Source organism: Amblyomma americanum, chromosome 6 (genome assembly GCF_052857255.1).
Source record: "Amblyomma americanum isolate KBUSLIRL-KWMA chromosome 6, ASM5285725v1, whole genome shotgun sequence".
Lineage (NCBI taxonomy): Eukaryota > Metazoa > Arthropoda > Arachnida > Ixodida > Ixodidae > Amblyomma > Amblyomma americanum.
In genome coordinates, this window is record NC_135502.1 from 114668470 (window position 1) to 114684647 (window position 16178).

Consider the following 16178-nt stretch of genomic DNA (forward strand, 5'->3'; position numbering starts at 1 on the left):
TCACGACATGCAATTCAAGAGTTCAGCGCTTGCCCTATTTCCCCTGTGTATATGTCGCCCTTGGTTCGTTTGCGCTACACCTCTCCATGAAAAAAAAAAGTATGGACTGGATTAAGTCAAGACGGCAGCAATACGTTTTGGGACGAAGTCGTTAAGTCACAAATGTATACAAAACAGAGTGTTGCATCGTTCTTCCGTATACTAAGCATAGGAGGCAATGATTAAGCTCCCGAACTGGCATCAAGCCGCCAGTCACAGCTGGCTATGTCATTTGTCAGTGAGGAGCAGCTTAGCAGAAGCTGATAAGACAGGTTTAGGCATTTAAGCTAGGGTCTCTTTATTTCAGCTCGTCTTCTGTCCTGGATAACCTGACAGCGCAAGCCATGGTGAACTGGCCTCGCTAGAAAATGCCGACGAATTAAACTCCGCAAGAAAGCTTTGCTTAGACAAGATCTTGCGTTATCTTGCAAATGGCATCATCGAGTTTTGGTTGATTCTGTGCTGTCTCTAGTATCGAGCCGACGCAAGCCAAATCAGAGTTTGGCTCGTTCTGACATCTGTGATGAGTGTGACCTCACTTTATGTACGCTACTTTCCGCTGTGTGCAATCTGTGTACTGGACAGCGACCGCAGCCCACAGCAGGAGGAGAAAGAGAATTCCAGCAACATAGGATGATATGACTATCAGACGCAGCCTCTCTCTTGTTGCTCTCTGTATCAGAAGTACTAAAAATATTCATTTATTCTGTTCTCCCTGTGGCACTTGTGGTTGTGGTAAGACAATAGACCATCTCCAGGAACACCGTTCTGGTTCGCCTCCCTGTATTTCCTCTTTCTCCATCTCTCTCGCGTATCTAGGATTGCAAACGTGCACGTGCAAACATGACCGTGCACGTTCGCACACGCAAGGTCACGTGTGAGGCGGACTTCCTGAACTTCTTTATAGGCATAGCTGCATAGAGACATTGTCTACACTAGCGAGTAAACAGGGAAAAACTCAGTGAAGTACTCTATGAAACGGGGGTTTTAGTGAAGGAAGTGGATGGGAATCAGCGGTAGTAAACTTGGGACTAAACGGCGTCGTGAGTGCCGTCGTCATATAGTTACCCAAAACTTCCCTTAGCTCCCCTCGTAGAAAACGTTTCCCATCGTGGGACTGGGCAGTTTTAATTCTTTGGCATCTAAGGTGATATGCTACGTGCGGATTTGGGAGGGGGCGCTCCCGTTAGCGATACAGTATACCACTGTGTACGAAAATTCACGAAAATTTAAAAATTTTCCTTCTTCAGTCTATGCGATTTTCTGCCTGCGCAGCGACTCACAGACCATAAAAACACGAATACAGAAAAGGAGCATTTTATTTGCGTTATTTTTGTCCGTACATTGCACGTGTTCAAGTCGTCCATAGCATCTCGAGACATGATTCGTTATCTACTGCTTGTTTTTCGCTGAACACTCGGCACGTGCGGTACTGTGTGCGCTGTTTTGTGCTAAACCAGTTCATCAACGTCGTCGTTTGAAAGTACCGAGAAAACAAAACTACGTGAAGCTTTTTTTTTTAATTGAACACCGCATAAGGAAAGCTGTTCCGTACTAGCGCGCCGTATAAATAAAAATTATGAAGGGGGAACAAGATGAAGACGCTATGAAAGAAACACGCGGACTCACATTTAAGAAGACATGGAACGAAAGAAGAGCGGCAGACAAGACAAGCGCCTGATGCGCTGCTTTCCGCTCAGTTCTCTTTTTTTTTAATTTTGCGTCTTTTCTTGCTTAGTAGTGGTTTCTTTCATTAAATACCAACTGGCCCAACAGTAAACAATACTTTGACAATGAAAAGCGATGGATGAGAATGAGAAGAATGCCGTTGAAAAAAATATACGCTTGAAGGTGTGATCTTGCGATCACGCGGTCGCGATTCCACAGTTCCTGCTCTGACAAGCATTCCATAGTGTGCTGAGTCAACAGTACAGTCACCACTTCCGTCAACGGAGCGGGTCGGGCAAAATATCACCCAAGAAAAATTGTGTCACGTTGAATGTAACGGGGTGGTGCGCAGGCATCGAAGGTAATATATATAAAGATTATGTTTTCGAGATCCCAGAGACTCCGCTCTCGTTCCTTGTACTGCTACAAGTCGCAGAGGACAGCAGAAAAGGTAACTCCATTGGCACAGGACTAGGGCGAACTTTAAGCGCCACTACTTTCCAGGACAAGGGAATGACAATAAAGCTTATCTCTTCGCACACTAAGAAAGCTAAAGTTCTCTCAAGCAGCATAGCTTCAGAGGAGGACGGAGGCATGAAAGTTAAGCGTTAAAGCTCCTAGCCGGACACAGAAGCGCGTGAGGCTAGACCTAAGGTTCAGTACATTGCTACACCTAACGTAAGAACTACCGCGTTCTTCAAATCTCGAGAAAAGAAATTAGCAGGGTGGAAGGAATGCCATCTTTGTACTTGCTTCGTTGCTGAAGCTCCGCAACCAACCCTGCCGTCAACACACAACCTCGGATAGATTACACGATGGGTGCTGAGGAAGAAACTCAGGAGAACTGGAACAACTGTCGCGGGCCATTATCCAAGCAACGAGGAAGGTCTGCGGGAAGACTGAAGCTTCGTCCCAGTTCTGCGGTACAGCAATACCTAGACGGAACAATGCCCTTGGGCGTCGGAACCAGAGAAGACCGAGGTTGTGTCGCGGGCAGCAGAGGAACTCGAGTAGCGCAAGATTCTACAGCGCCGTGTTGGTGCTTATGGACACCTCATGGAAGCACGGACAAGTCGCCGCTGATCTGGTCCAAAGGTGACGGTGCGCTAGAGGTTGTTGACGCTGATTATCTGGTTGATCCAGCCAATAAAGGCGGACACCTTGACGTAGACGCCGGGAACGTCGGCCCGGCCACAGCCGAATCCCCAGGAGACGAGGCCGGTTAGCTCATAGAAGCCGTCCACCAGGCACACCATTGGCCCGCCGCCGTCACCCTGCGGGACAGGAAAAACAACGCGCATTTACTTTCAAAGATTCGTTGATTGACATGCGTCTGATGATCGCTTGCGCCGATGATGGCTCCTTAGTTTTCGGCACTTACATTGTATGTAGTCTTCTGCACTCTTGAGTGCATCATGATTTAGTAATGTATGGCCTGATTCCAACAGAACTGTTCTTTGTGTCGACATAAAGGTGTCTTCAAACGACATATAAACATAAGTAAACCTTCCAAATAATTAAACCACTTGCTTACGGACATTGCTGCGTATCAAATACAGCCGCGCCGATTTCAGCTGAACGCCTACAGCTTTTTTTTAGACACCTCTTTATCATTTCCTGCATGTTTTTGAATCCTTGCTCTTGTTCCGCCATGGTCATCCTTTTTGAAGCTAATTCGTCATGGTGCAGAGGTGGCAGTTGTTAGCGGGATGTATTCGGTTAGTGCCATGAATGGCGGAGTGAACCGGCAGAAAAGCAGGCCGAGCAAGTATGCATGGCCAATCTCGTGCCCAGTCCATGAGAAAAATATTTATAAAGCAATCAGTAAGAGGAGCATCGCGAGCACGTTGAAGGTCCATCGATGTGGCGTCGCCTCTAGCGAACGACGCCAGCTGCAGGAATGTCTAAGACATGTTGAAAGATCGCTGATGAGCCCAACGGTAAACATCGAGTTCGAAAACTTCACTGCGTGATTCCCCTAAAAAGTAGGCTTTAATACCGCAAATGTTTTCCAGTTTTTAAAACAGTTAGTTCAAGGCTCCTTCAAAGTGCCACACGAAATTTATCTGAGAGATCTCCTGTACCGCAGACCCGCAACAGCAACGTAGTACGAAAGTATCTTCTTTCATGTAAGGCTTGAAATTAATTAAGTAAGCAGGTTATTAGTCTATTGAGAAATGTCCAAAAAATAAAATGATTGTTTTGCCATTAGTGGTTGCATCTTGAAACCATACGGAAACATTAGTATCTTTCTACGTCTGCTCACGTTATGTAGCTGGCGTAGCGCACACGCTAAAAGAGTATGCGCTCTACACGCAATTCAGCACGCCGTTTAGATTCTTACGAACACTTCACCCAAGCTACGTGAAAAGACGCCTAGGGCGGGGAGAAACGTGTATTTGAAGACATGCATACTTCTGGACAACCTTCAAATCGTAACTGAAACCATCACAGTGCAATTGTTCCGATCAGGCACACTGTCATACTTCGACATACGCCCAAACTTCACACATATTGATCTTTTCAACTATCTGAGTGTCAATAAAGAATCGATCCAGCTGTCTGTCGTTTCCCGATCTATGACACCATACCTTCTTCGTAATGACTTCCCAATATAGAGCTCTTTGCTTTGGGATAGCTAAATTATTATTGAGCAAGTGGCACCGACTAACCGGTTAAAAGGTCTTGACACGGTTGCTGCTTTCTTTCAATGCGTTTATAGTGAGGAACAGTAATTTCAAGAAAAGTGATAGAAAAGAAATAAGGATGCTGGCCAACTGAGTAAAACTATCCTGACCATACCTGCGTTGTCTTACATCACCTTTTCAGCGAATCTGCTCGTAACAAAGTTGAATACTGCGAGTCACCCCTTGAACCACACGAAGACACACTCTATGAGCGAGACCGATATTTCAAAATGCCTGAATAAATCATGCTGTCTAAATACGGGAAAAATACGCGGCAAGCATAAAAACTCCCATGTTTGAGTCCGTTACGATGTCTATGCTCCTCGCATGCTTTCGCTCGCGCCCAGCGCTCTTCGAACCAATGCCGATGCGAATCCAGCATCGCCGCCGCCTGTCGCCCAAGTAAATTAATTAAAGGCGCCCCACAAAATGGTCCGTGAAGCCGCGGTATGCCTCGGATCCGCCTCACGAATCTTCTCAAGCAAAAATTTTTTTAAACTGCGTCTTGTAGAAGCTAAGTTATCTGCAGTCAAAATTTTAATTCTAGCGTATTCACTCCTCTCTCTCGTCACTTCTTGCACGCCTCACCGCTGGCTGGTTCACCGGGGGCGGCGTGTCTTCCTGACACGCCGGCGCGACGGGACTGACTGGCAGCGGCCATGGTAGCTGTGCGACGTCTGAAGGCATATAACCAATAGTCGTTGTTTAACCGACACACGTGGACGCGTATAACAAAGAGTAGGGCGCGAGTACGAAAAATGTTCCCGGAATGTGCTCGCCAACTATTGAGCACGATTGCGCGTTCTCTGCTGCGTGTAGAAGTGTATTATTTCAGCCAGGTTCCCTAAACAACACAACCTTGCATTGAATAAGCTGATACGTTATGCTCGAAGTGTGTTTCAGAGCCCCTTCAAGCCATCGCCGCCACAGCGCGTGATGGAGGTTGTAAGTGGAGCATAGCGCAGACACTGTTACCCGCTGGCGACTAAATCGGTGCACGTGTAACAGATGGCGCCACTTTGTGTTGTGGTCGACAGCGCGTGAAAGCACAGGTAGTGTACCCTACCGCAACGGCATAGGGGTTAGTACATAGGTCGTCATCGTCGCCGTTGTTATCATCCCTCATCCGTCCGTTGAACGCTTCCAACTGCTAACTCGGCAGCAGTACCGCTGCAGCAGTATACAGTGCAGACAGGTGAGTCAGTTTAGAGATAACAACCGTCCTGCACGTAGGAGACACCACGCATGTTTGACACGGGAGCAGACAAGGGCTCGCTTGTGTCCGCGGCAGCAGGTTTATGCGGCGTAGACGATTGGGCCATAATCGGCTGAACTTGACGGCTGGAAACTGCGATGTACGCGCAAGAACGAAGACGGGACACACGAGACGAGCGCGATGAGTTGTTGTGTCTTTGAAGAGGTGAAAGTCAGCATGCGGTGTGTCTCGTCTTGCCCGTCTTTGTCCGTATGTATTGCGCTGTTTCCAGCCGCCAGGTTAATGGCGTGGCACACGAACGTTAAAAGGCAGCCGAACGCATCGCGGAGGCTGAAGCTGGCAAACCCTGAGCAGGGTCCAGCAAAGAAAACAGCGAGGAATGCGCCAAGGGTGGCGCCTAATATAAAGAAATGAAGCGGCTCATAAAAGGAAGTGCGTTAGAAGACAATTTACTCCCTTTTTACTCCCATATAAGCCTATTCGTGTTTAGAGTGAGCAATGCATTTCATGCTTTCACCTCCTTCCGACTATTTGCTTGGCCATTTCTTTTTGCTTTCAACGCAGCTTACGCAACGAGACGTAGACGTCGCGAGTACAAAATGCACTGTAAAGCGTGTTTTCGCAGTGAAAGCTGATGCATAGGAAACCTGTGCTGGAGTTTGTCGTGTCGATTGCAGCGCCATAACACAACCTAGCGAGAGAAGCAAGCAGTTTTTAGTGCACCCGTAGTGATTTTCCAAGCCACCTTCTTGCGCTTATTGGCTTGAGCTTCCGCGCTCGGTTGAAGCCATACGTGGCGTGCGTCCTATCTGCGCTACACCCAGAGAAGCTAGGCAATAAATGTGATCGAACGCAGGCCTCTAATCTTTCAGAATATGCTCTCGCGTTTGTAGCGTCCCAAGCGTTTGACGGCAGCAGTTTTTAGCCGCCGAATGAAACAACAGCAGTGTCACATGGGCAGCGCAGGTACCCTATAGGTGATTGTGACCTCCCGGTGATTGTGACCGACCCGTTTTTTTATCCGTGAAGGTTTTTGTATGGGTAAAGTACTGGTGAGCCAGCAGGTAGTATATGGCAGAAAAAGATAAAAAAAAATAGGCAGTGGCTTAGCTCTGGTTAAGCCTGGATATACAAGCGAAAAGCTTCAGTTATGCTTGGACGTCATGGTTATGCTTTGTAGCTTAGCTGGTATTGTATACATCACTTTCACTAAGTCGTACCACGTGGTCGTTGTAACGGCGAGTCGGGATTTTCCTCTTCTGACTCTTGTTTCCTCTTCCTCACTCGCTTGGCTGCTGCTGGCTGAAGATGCGGCCAAGACACGCTTTTCGGCTTCTTTCCGACATCGTTTAGCAAGGCGTATTTCCCGTTGTTCAGGCGTTTCGGCTGCACGTGTAGCTTTGGCTTTGCCATTTTTTCGCTGTTGTGCAGCCAACTCCCAAGCGAGTACTTCTGGATCGGACGAATTTAGTTTCTCAGCTTTTCTGCGTTGTCTAGCAGCAGCCGCACTCTCCTTCCCTTCCATGTCGAGTGCGCACGCCTATTCTCTGGCAAGCGCATTATATAGCCTCCTTGCGCATGCACATGACGCACATGTGCAGTAGCGCGCGGCTGCGCCGAAAGGTCAGCCGACGGAGTCGGCAGCGGCGAAGGCTGCGGCAGCGGCGAGGGGCGACCACCTTCGCGGCGCGTGACGTCACTCGTTTTCGCGCATGCGCATAACTCACCAGTTCGGCTCACGCGAAGCTCGGCTCTGACCCGCGTAGTGAAGCTTTTCGCTTCAAAAATGTGGGCGCACTTAAGCTGCGCCTAAGAATGTGACACAACAGCTTTAATGGCTCCCTTCGGCAGCCTGGGGTCCTCTTTGCGTGTCATTTCGCAGACATGAACCATGTCGGATAAGACACACAACCAAGACTAACGAACGTGTCTCGGGGGCCAAAGTGTAGGTGTCTGACCCGAGATCTAAGGGGCAAGGACTCCATTCCCATCTCATCCCAATTTTCATGCCAGCACAATTAATTTAGTTCACATTACTGCACATCATAGTGCCGTTCGAGTCATGTTGCGACATTATAATCACAACTTATGTGACGTTTTAATCAGTTTTCAAATCCGCTGCTCCACGTGCGACGTCACTACCTTTTCAAACAATCCGCATATTCTCGAACACCGCCGGCGCCGCCGGGTTCACCGCTGAACGGGAGCCTTAACGCGCCGAAACTAATTGCAAGACGCAGGAGCACGCACAAAAAGAGACGTTCTGCGACGGCGTGTCTCCCTCCCGCTTTTTTGCTCCTGTCCTGCGTCTTGTTGCTAACTGTTTCCTTCATGTGCCAGTGTTTTTGTCTCAGTTTCTTGAACGTCACAGTGACCAGATCAGTCTTAAGCGCCCTAGAAATCAATCATACCCAGTGCACAACCCCTCCCATTTGTTTACCATAATAATAATAATTGGTTTTTGGGGAAAGGAAATGGCGCAGTATCTGTCTCATATATCGTTGGACACCTGAACCGCGCCGTAAGGGAAGGGATAAAGGAGGGAGTGAATAATAATTGGTTTTTTTTGGGGGGGGGGGGAAGGAAATGGCGCAGTATCTGTCTCATATACCTTTGGACACCTGAACCGCACCGTAAGGGGAGGGATAAAGGAGGGAGTGAAAGAAGAAAGAAAGAAGAGGTGCCGTAGTGGAGGGCTCCGGAAAAATTTCGACCACCTGGGGATCTTTAACATGCACTGACATCGCACAGCACACGGGCGCCTTAGCGTTTTTCCTCCATAAAAACGCAGCCGCCGCGGTCGGGTTCGAACCCGGGAACTCCGGATCAGTAGTCGAGCGCCCTAACCACTGAGCCACCGCGGCGGGTATTTGTTTACCAGCAAACAGCTTTTTGAGGAAGGAATGCAGGGCCAGAGCAATAACTGAGTGAAACTTGTTCAAACATCCTGGTGGGGGGCTTCTCGCTGTCTGTGCTCTTTCCTCCGATAAGAAGGCAGAAGGGCGCGCAGATACTCAGAGGCGCGGAGTGCAGTGCACAACCCGGAAGTGCCCGTATCATCGCTCACGTAGCCGTAACGAGACAGCTGCCGCGATAAACTCACTTTAAAGGGGCCGTGAATGACCTTCGCTGACTGACGGTGCGCGCAGGCCCTGCGCTGGCACTGCCGCAGTTATAAAAAATTGTTTTTTTTTTGGGGGGGGGGGGGGTGGGGGGGGGTAAGGACATGGCGCAGTATCTGTCTCACATCTCGGCGGACCCCTGAACCGCGCCGTAAGGGAAGGGATAAAGGAGAGAGTGGAAGAAGAAAAGAAGAAAGAGGTGCCGTAGTAGAGGGCTCCGGAATAATTTCAACCACCTGAAACGCAGTTATCGCTGAATCACGAATGAGTGCACCACGTCTCGAGCTGCTTCTTTGAAGGCGCGTACCGTTAACGTACGCGTCTCTCCTATCGTGCAATAAGATCATCAAACTGCGGCATTCAGGCTCGGCGTATTATAACGATTCCTTTCTGAATAGATGTCTGGATTTACCGCCTTTCGTTCATTGGCCGAAGCCACGCCGCATCCAAGGCTTCAGCCAATAACGAAGAGCGAACGCGGGGCGTGGCGGCGCTTCAGCCGATAGGGAAGGGCGGGAAATTCAAGATCGGCACGGCCACGGTTGCAGAATCGTTGCATTAAAAAGGCCTTGTATTCTAATGGGGCAGAGAGCGCGGAATGGCCATAAACTGAAGAAAAACTTAAGACGTGGTTTAAGGGCACTTTAGCGAAAATCAGTAAGCAAAAGTAAGCAAATCTATCGCCTTCTTCAACAAGACAGTGAAAACAATATTAAAATGAAAATTAATGTATAGTTTGTTTAGTGTTGCATTAGTTCATTCTGTGGAGGCACCTGAACAAACAGCTTGGTAATACAAACAAAGTGAACAAGACAGGGGAGGAGAATCAGGGTGCTTAGGCAACACTTCGACAAGAGGAATTGCCTTCGTCTGGCCAAGGCGTTCATCAATACGTTTGTTCTTACTGCGGTTGGTATCCGATCGGAGCCACGTAGCGCACACGAGAGCAAAGTGTACAGGGAACGATACAGCGTAGCATCGTTTTGTTGTTTATTTTTGTGGCCTTTTTACGGTTATGCCCATGCAGTTTGATTGCGGTGACATTATCAAGGGCGGCTAGGCGGGGCAGTTAACTTTAGGGGGCGGGGGCTGTGGATGGGGAAGGGCGGTGTGCTTTGCACAATGCATATGCTTTACGATGCACAATGCAAAAAAAAAAGAAGGATTGATGGAGGGCGCAATGTGTTTCCTCGTGGAAATTTTTCTGTTTCAGGAGTAAGCCCTTAAATCCGCCTTTGGTCACTGTACCATACATCGCAAATGTGAAACGGCCCCCGTTGCCTTGGCCAGAGCGGGCAGAGTACCCCTTACATTTTCGTGACAGACGACACGTCTTTCTGCTCGACAAGGACGTCGAGCAAGGCTAAACAATAGCCTTCAAGGCGGTAATGGTCCAAGAAAGAAATATAAAATAAAGGTAAAAAAAGACCGGTTCAACGTTGCTTGAGAGCCGAAAAAAATACGACATAGGACACGTATCAGTGACATTGTTATTACCGGCTACGGCTAAGCACTCTGTGAATAAGCTAAAATAACGTTCAAAGAACATGACACTGTGATGAAGATATATTTTGCGAACTTCCGCTTCCTGTGGTTCAAAATACTTGCGGCCTTCGCCATTATTTTTTGGCTACCAGGACGTGAGCCGCGACTTTCACTGGTAGAATTACCCGATCAAAGTGCTGGGAACGCGTGCGGAGGTCCAGACTGATGAAGCGCTAGCAACAGGCCTGATAAGAGCAGTCCACAGGGATGCGAACGTGTCGCCATACCGTCTGCCTTCCAGAGAGACAAAACAGCTTGTTGGGGGCGTAGAATAGAGAGATAATCTGAAGAACACATTCGTTGACCTGCAGCTTTGGGGGTACCTACACTCGTCGCCTTTGACATTGTAGAGCGAACGCTGTTGACTTGTCCAGGAGCGGACAGTGATCGTTTAGGTCGTCTTTTCTGGAGAGCGGGCAGTCATATAAACGTATTTGTTTACGTTGAGGTGAAGTGTGTGCACCGAAGCTTGTGCGTTTCATTAAAAACGGCTGTTTATTTCGAACTAATGTCGAATTTCTTGTTAAACCGTTCTGCAGCTCCATTGAGATAAACCAAGACGGCCCATCACTCTGCCCATGCAACGGGCCCTCCCCGTCATCTTCAACATTTATTAGTGCTTATTTCTACCCACGCCGCTCGCAACAGGCAAGATTTCACAGTGCAATCCACGCGGCGTTGAAGTTATCAGGTCTTTCAAGCGCGACGCACCCAGAAGCCCTATGTCGGCCACGGCGCGAAATGCCACTGAGGCCGTCCCTGGTAAGCGACACCCTTCACGAATATGGCTGCTGTACGCGAATCCTGCATGGCGGCCCAATGGGTACGATGCTCTCCCCAGGAAGGAGGGGATTCGCGCGTTTTACGATGGCCAGACAGCGGAGCGTGTCGTATCTAAACAAGGCTTTCAACCTCTTATCGCACCCCATATATGGCCTCTCGGTGCCCTTCGGAATGGGTTATTCCGGCTCCAGGGCTACATTGGTACCGTACCTGCCTGACGGCCAGTCGACTGCGATGGACATGCCCTGTCCGAGAGCTGCACCACGGCGCAGTCCTCACAACGTGCAAGCACTTTGGTAGTCTGCTTGCCATGCTATTAGCAAGATTCGTCCCTCCACAGCTTTTGTCTCGGACGTGGAACGTTCAACTACTGACAGCATCCGCGTTAAGCCGTTGGACAAGAAACACGGGGGCAGTACACACGCCAGTGTGCGCACCCTGCGAACCAGCCCGGCCACTGGGGGAGACAGAATTAAGCGATTCTTCAAACCTGTTTGCTTCTTCTTAAGCGATGATACCTAGCATGAGTGGAGGTGAAATGTACTGAACGCCGCCGACACTGCATCTCTCAGTTTGCCACTTGTTCCTATTGATAAACCCTGTACCCGATTTTGGCTTGAAGCGGTCATTGATGTCGCAACTGAAGTTTTAGGAACATGCCATTATAATTACTTTCCTTTTTTTGTTGATCACCCTGAGACCTTTTGTTTCGCTTCCTACCAGCTGTCAGGACCGATGCCAGCTTTTTATTTGTCAGTAGTTATAGGGAAGAACGAAGAATGCGAAAGCCACAAACGCTACAGACGTACGCGCGTCAGGTCTTCTCACTAGAGAGGGTTATGTATGGTAGAACGTTCCAGCAGTACGCACTTGTTCCCTGCTTGGGGGCACTTGCAGCGGTCAAGAAAGGAGTTAGGTAACAGTTGTGGACTGATGAAACACATGACGAATGATATCGATAGCTGTGAGGACAGACAGTTTGAACTCTATTTCAGCTCTCCGTTCTGTGGTCTAGACAGATTTGCCTTAGCCCGCGTCCCCTCATTCCTTTCGAACCAATTAGACTGACTAGAACCAAGGAGGACAGGAACGTTTTTCCAGGCTAGTTGGTTCTTACTGACAGGGGTTTACAGCGCTGACAGACAAACACAAACTGCGCTGTAAACCTCTGTCAAGGAAGACAGAGTGGGATGGAAGAAGTCTTTAAGAAATCAAGTAGCTAGCGTGGACTAGGACAATCTTTCCTTCGCACACAGAGGAAAACAGACCATACGCGTAACACTGTGGCTCTCCCCCAAAGACACGGTTGCAAATGAAATGGTTCTGCACAGCCGTATGTCGTAATTACATGTCGTAATGACATAATTTGGAAAGAACGGTTTCTGTGTAGTGCAGTAAGGAGCCACGAATTACCTTCGATAAGGCTCACGCAGCTCGTCAAAGCCTCGCTAAAAGTGTTTTTCGGTTATTATGTTCGCGAACTCACATAGATGTCTTACATCGAAGTCTGAATTCTAGGGTGCACCGTGAAAGGGAAAAGCCCTGTAAAACTATGCCTATCGCTTTACATTACGCATCGCTGTTACGCACCACAGACTATAGGAAACCGCACTACTCTCTGACCATAAATACCATGGCAAAGTAAACCAACCCAGCGACGAAAACACAGTGTATCATTAATGACTTGGAAGCTTAAGGGATAGGTTCCTAAGATTGACCCCTAAAAGCACTGAAAAGGGCAATGGAGTGAAATAAATTTAGTTAGGATAGAAATATCAAGATATCTTTCAAGCGTGTCAGATTTGTGCCCAAGGTTGGCCCAACGCTACACGTAATCCTGGGAGTCAGTCTGATCACTATCAGCCTAACTGCGTCCACTACAGGACGAAGGCCTCTCTGAGGATGCGCAAAAGCATATAAGCTGAGGCGAACATTCTCGGAGAACTGGGACGAACCTAAACCGAACTTTGCGATCCCTTCCGTCCGAATTATATACGCAATTCGACAATTCTCGAGCACTAGTGTATCGTGCGTAGCTTTGAAGGCTGTGCAATCGCGGCGAAGATCGGGTTGCCGACGGCAGCGCGCACGTAGCGTGGTGTATGTTATAGCGATCTGATCTCCTCACCGCTCGCAAGCCGCTCAGCCAGACCTTGGGGCAAAGCAACGGACAGGCGCGGAGTGTCTATAAAAATAGAAGCGTGAGAACGGCGGAAAGGGTGTGGTCTGAGGGGTTTCACTTTGGAGCCCATTCAGCGCAGGGACGAGACCTTTAATGGGGCTCACTTTTGCTCGAGACACGGTAAGCTTACAGGTCTGCGCTGTTGACTTGTGAGCGCGAGCGCCTCTGGAGAATTATGCACTTGAATGAGGCCGGTGTCAAACCTCCTTAAGCTGAACGATGGAACGCAATGACAAGAGAACTAGGAAGAGTCTTCTGGACTAGGACTTCTACGCGAGTTCTACTCCAGAGCAGAAAATCGCTCGGCAATGCAGACGAAGGCAGATTTATCAAGCCGCTCAAGATGGTGACACAGTAATGAAAACGACTGCTACGATGCAAGACGAGGGGATGTCGGAGACAGCGGACGAGGCAGAACCAAAGCGATTGTGGCAGACACGTGCAGTTACAACTACAACTGCATCGATATGAACCATTGCAGATTGTGATGTGATTTGACGCGATGTGGTGCAGTGTAGTGTGGTGCGGTGGGGTGTGGTGTGGTGTGGTGTGGTGTGGTGTGACGTGATGTAATGTGATGTGATGTAATGTGATGTGATGTGATGTGGTTTGGTGTGGTGTGGTGTGGTATGGGGTGTATGGTGTGTTGTGTTGGTTGGCGTGTCGTGTGGTGTTGCCTATAGTGAGGGTTGACGTCGTATCACCAGTGCTACACCCGTTTAAAGCCCCATCGCAAACAGCGCTACGCCGGCATTACAAAGCATTTCATGCTTACATCTCCTCTCGGCAACGAGACCGCATTTTTTCCTGCTCTTTTCGTAATCTTCAGCACAGCGAACGTTAAGCCGAAAAGCTTAGGAGAACGGGAAGCTAGGTGAGATGGTGGTAGTGGCTGTTCAAAACGCGAGAGTGAACGTACAAAACAAATACAAGTAAAGACAGTACAAGGTCTAACTTAGTAGTAGGCCTAAATAATAGGTTCAATCGCATGACCTAGCTAAGGCCGCTGGCAGCGGTCATTTAGATGCTTTGAAGCTTCTGTGGTTTCCTCTCCGATTACCAATTAAAATCTACAGACGGCATTGAGAACGAGAAAGGTAAACAGAGAGAGTATAAGTCGCCATTTTTATCTTGCCGCGCTGTGTCGTGATACTTAAAGGTGCGTAAACTTTGTCACCTGTCGCTTAACATTTCCTCTATTTAGTCTCCGACTCATGAACGTCACAGGCGTGACGCCTTTACTGCGATCTAGTTCCTAATCCTTAACCCTTTTCCTAAGCCCCTATCATCTCCATAGGAGAATGTCATGGCCTCACAGCTGGTGGTTTGTGCCATATTCTGATGTGGCTATTTCTCACTAATGCTGCTTATAGACGCACGTTTTTTTTTGTTTTCTAGCGTAATGATTGAAATATTGATGACAACGGCAACGGCAATTTCACTTATGCATGATGACCGCTTCTGCAGTCAATTTCTTCCAATGTTCTTTGTTCTGTCCGTTCGTTTTTCTCGTCATTTTTTTTTATTTCATCGATATATACATCCCAGTCAAAGTCGTCACTGTGTGGCACCAGCCAGTGCAGGCTGACATGTTTGTGGTCACGGCCCTTGGCACGACCGCAGTACATAGAGTTGCGAGGCCTATGTCAGGTGTGGCTTTCTTGCCTGCTCATGTGCCCATAGTGCGGCAGAAAAAAAAACGATTACATCAAGCAAGCCTTCCATGGCAGAAGAAAACGCGCTCCAGACGCCCATGTGACAGCAACAATTTTTAACTCGTAGTAAACCGCGTTCACGCCTGCTGATATCACTTAAACGCGGCGAAAGCATGTAAACGCTGCTTGTCTTTCCAGTTCGACAATCGCTATCTGCTGGCACGTGAGTCCGGGATCGCGGCCTGAGCATCGCCTTCGCGGCCGGGCCGCGGGACCTCGCAGCTCTGCGCACGCGGTCTTGGGCGCCTGCGACGCTCGGAGCAGCGGAGACGCGTCCAGATAAGATCGCGGGGTCGCTCCTCGCGATACGGGGGGCTCCCCTCCGTGGTGGTCCTCGGTGGCGTCGACCTCGCGGCCGCCACAAGCGATCGCGTGCGCTGTCATGCGCCGCCCGGTCGTCGCCGCCGCGGCGTCGCGACTGTTCTACCCACGCGCGACCAGACGTCGCCGGCAAGCGTCGCTGGCGCTGCCGGCGTCGTGAGGACGGACGGCTTGCACGAAAATATGCGTAATCCCTCCCATCTGCCCGCCGTGTTTTGCTTGTTGACGAAGAAAGCGACGAAAATATTTCTAGTCGCGGACCAAAATCTGGGATGAGACAACGCCGTGGCCTGTTCGGCGACGGCGTAGTTGAGGGACGCAGCGGCGTCGCGAAACGGGCTTTCGAATTTTTCTCGCGCAGGAGTTTCCAATTTTCTAAACGAACGGCCGAGGCGACCTCCGATTTATGGAAGACGTTAGGAGGATTGCGGCGTGCACTGACACAGGGGCGCAAAAAAAACAAAAACATTTCTTCTAAAGGCTTCTTCTAAAGGCTTCTTCTAAAGACAGTCTAAAGGCTTCCTTGGCAAAAGTCCTATGGACAATCTGAGGTCTGTCCAAAATTCGAAATTCGACCACAACAGCCAGGATCCAACCCGCGTCCTTCGGGTCAGCAGCCAAGCGCCATTCACAAACTCTGAGCCACCGCGGCGGCCGATCTTCTGCTGTGTTTACAGTGAAGTGGCGCCTTTCCACAGACGTATAAACATGCGCATAAGACTTCTGAATGGCATAGTGACAAGGAAGGAGACGAAAATTTAACCTTGTAGTTATAAGCGTTACGTATGCAGTGTGACAAACTTCCCGTGTCTCTGTCAGTTGTTCTATAGATGAATAGGCAAGTATAATGGCGGCATGGTACGCGTGGTCCAACGTCCCGAAGGTGGCCGGGAGCTCTGA

At 49.1% G+C, this 16178-nt stretch overlaps 1 protein-coding gene across 1 annotated transcript in view; it reads right to left on the bottom strand.

Annotated features, from left to right (window-relative positions):
• Window positions 1-1341: 1341 nt before the first annotated feature.
• Window positions 1342-16178, bottom strand: part of mas (trypsin-like serine protease domain-containing protein masquerade) — a 52758-nt gene continuing 37921 nt past the window's right edge. The window contains exon 8 of the mRNA XM_077627880.1: window positions 1342-2981. Coding sequence (XP_077484006.1) covers window positions 2814-2981 — 168 coding nt within the window. The 3' untranslated portion in view covers window positions 1342-2813. The remainder of the gene's footprint in view (window positions 2982-16178) is intronic.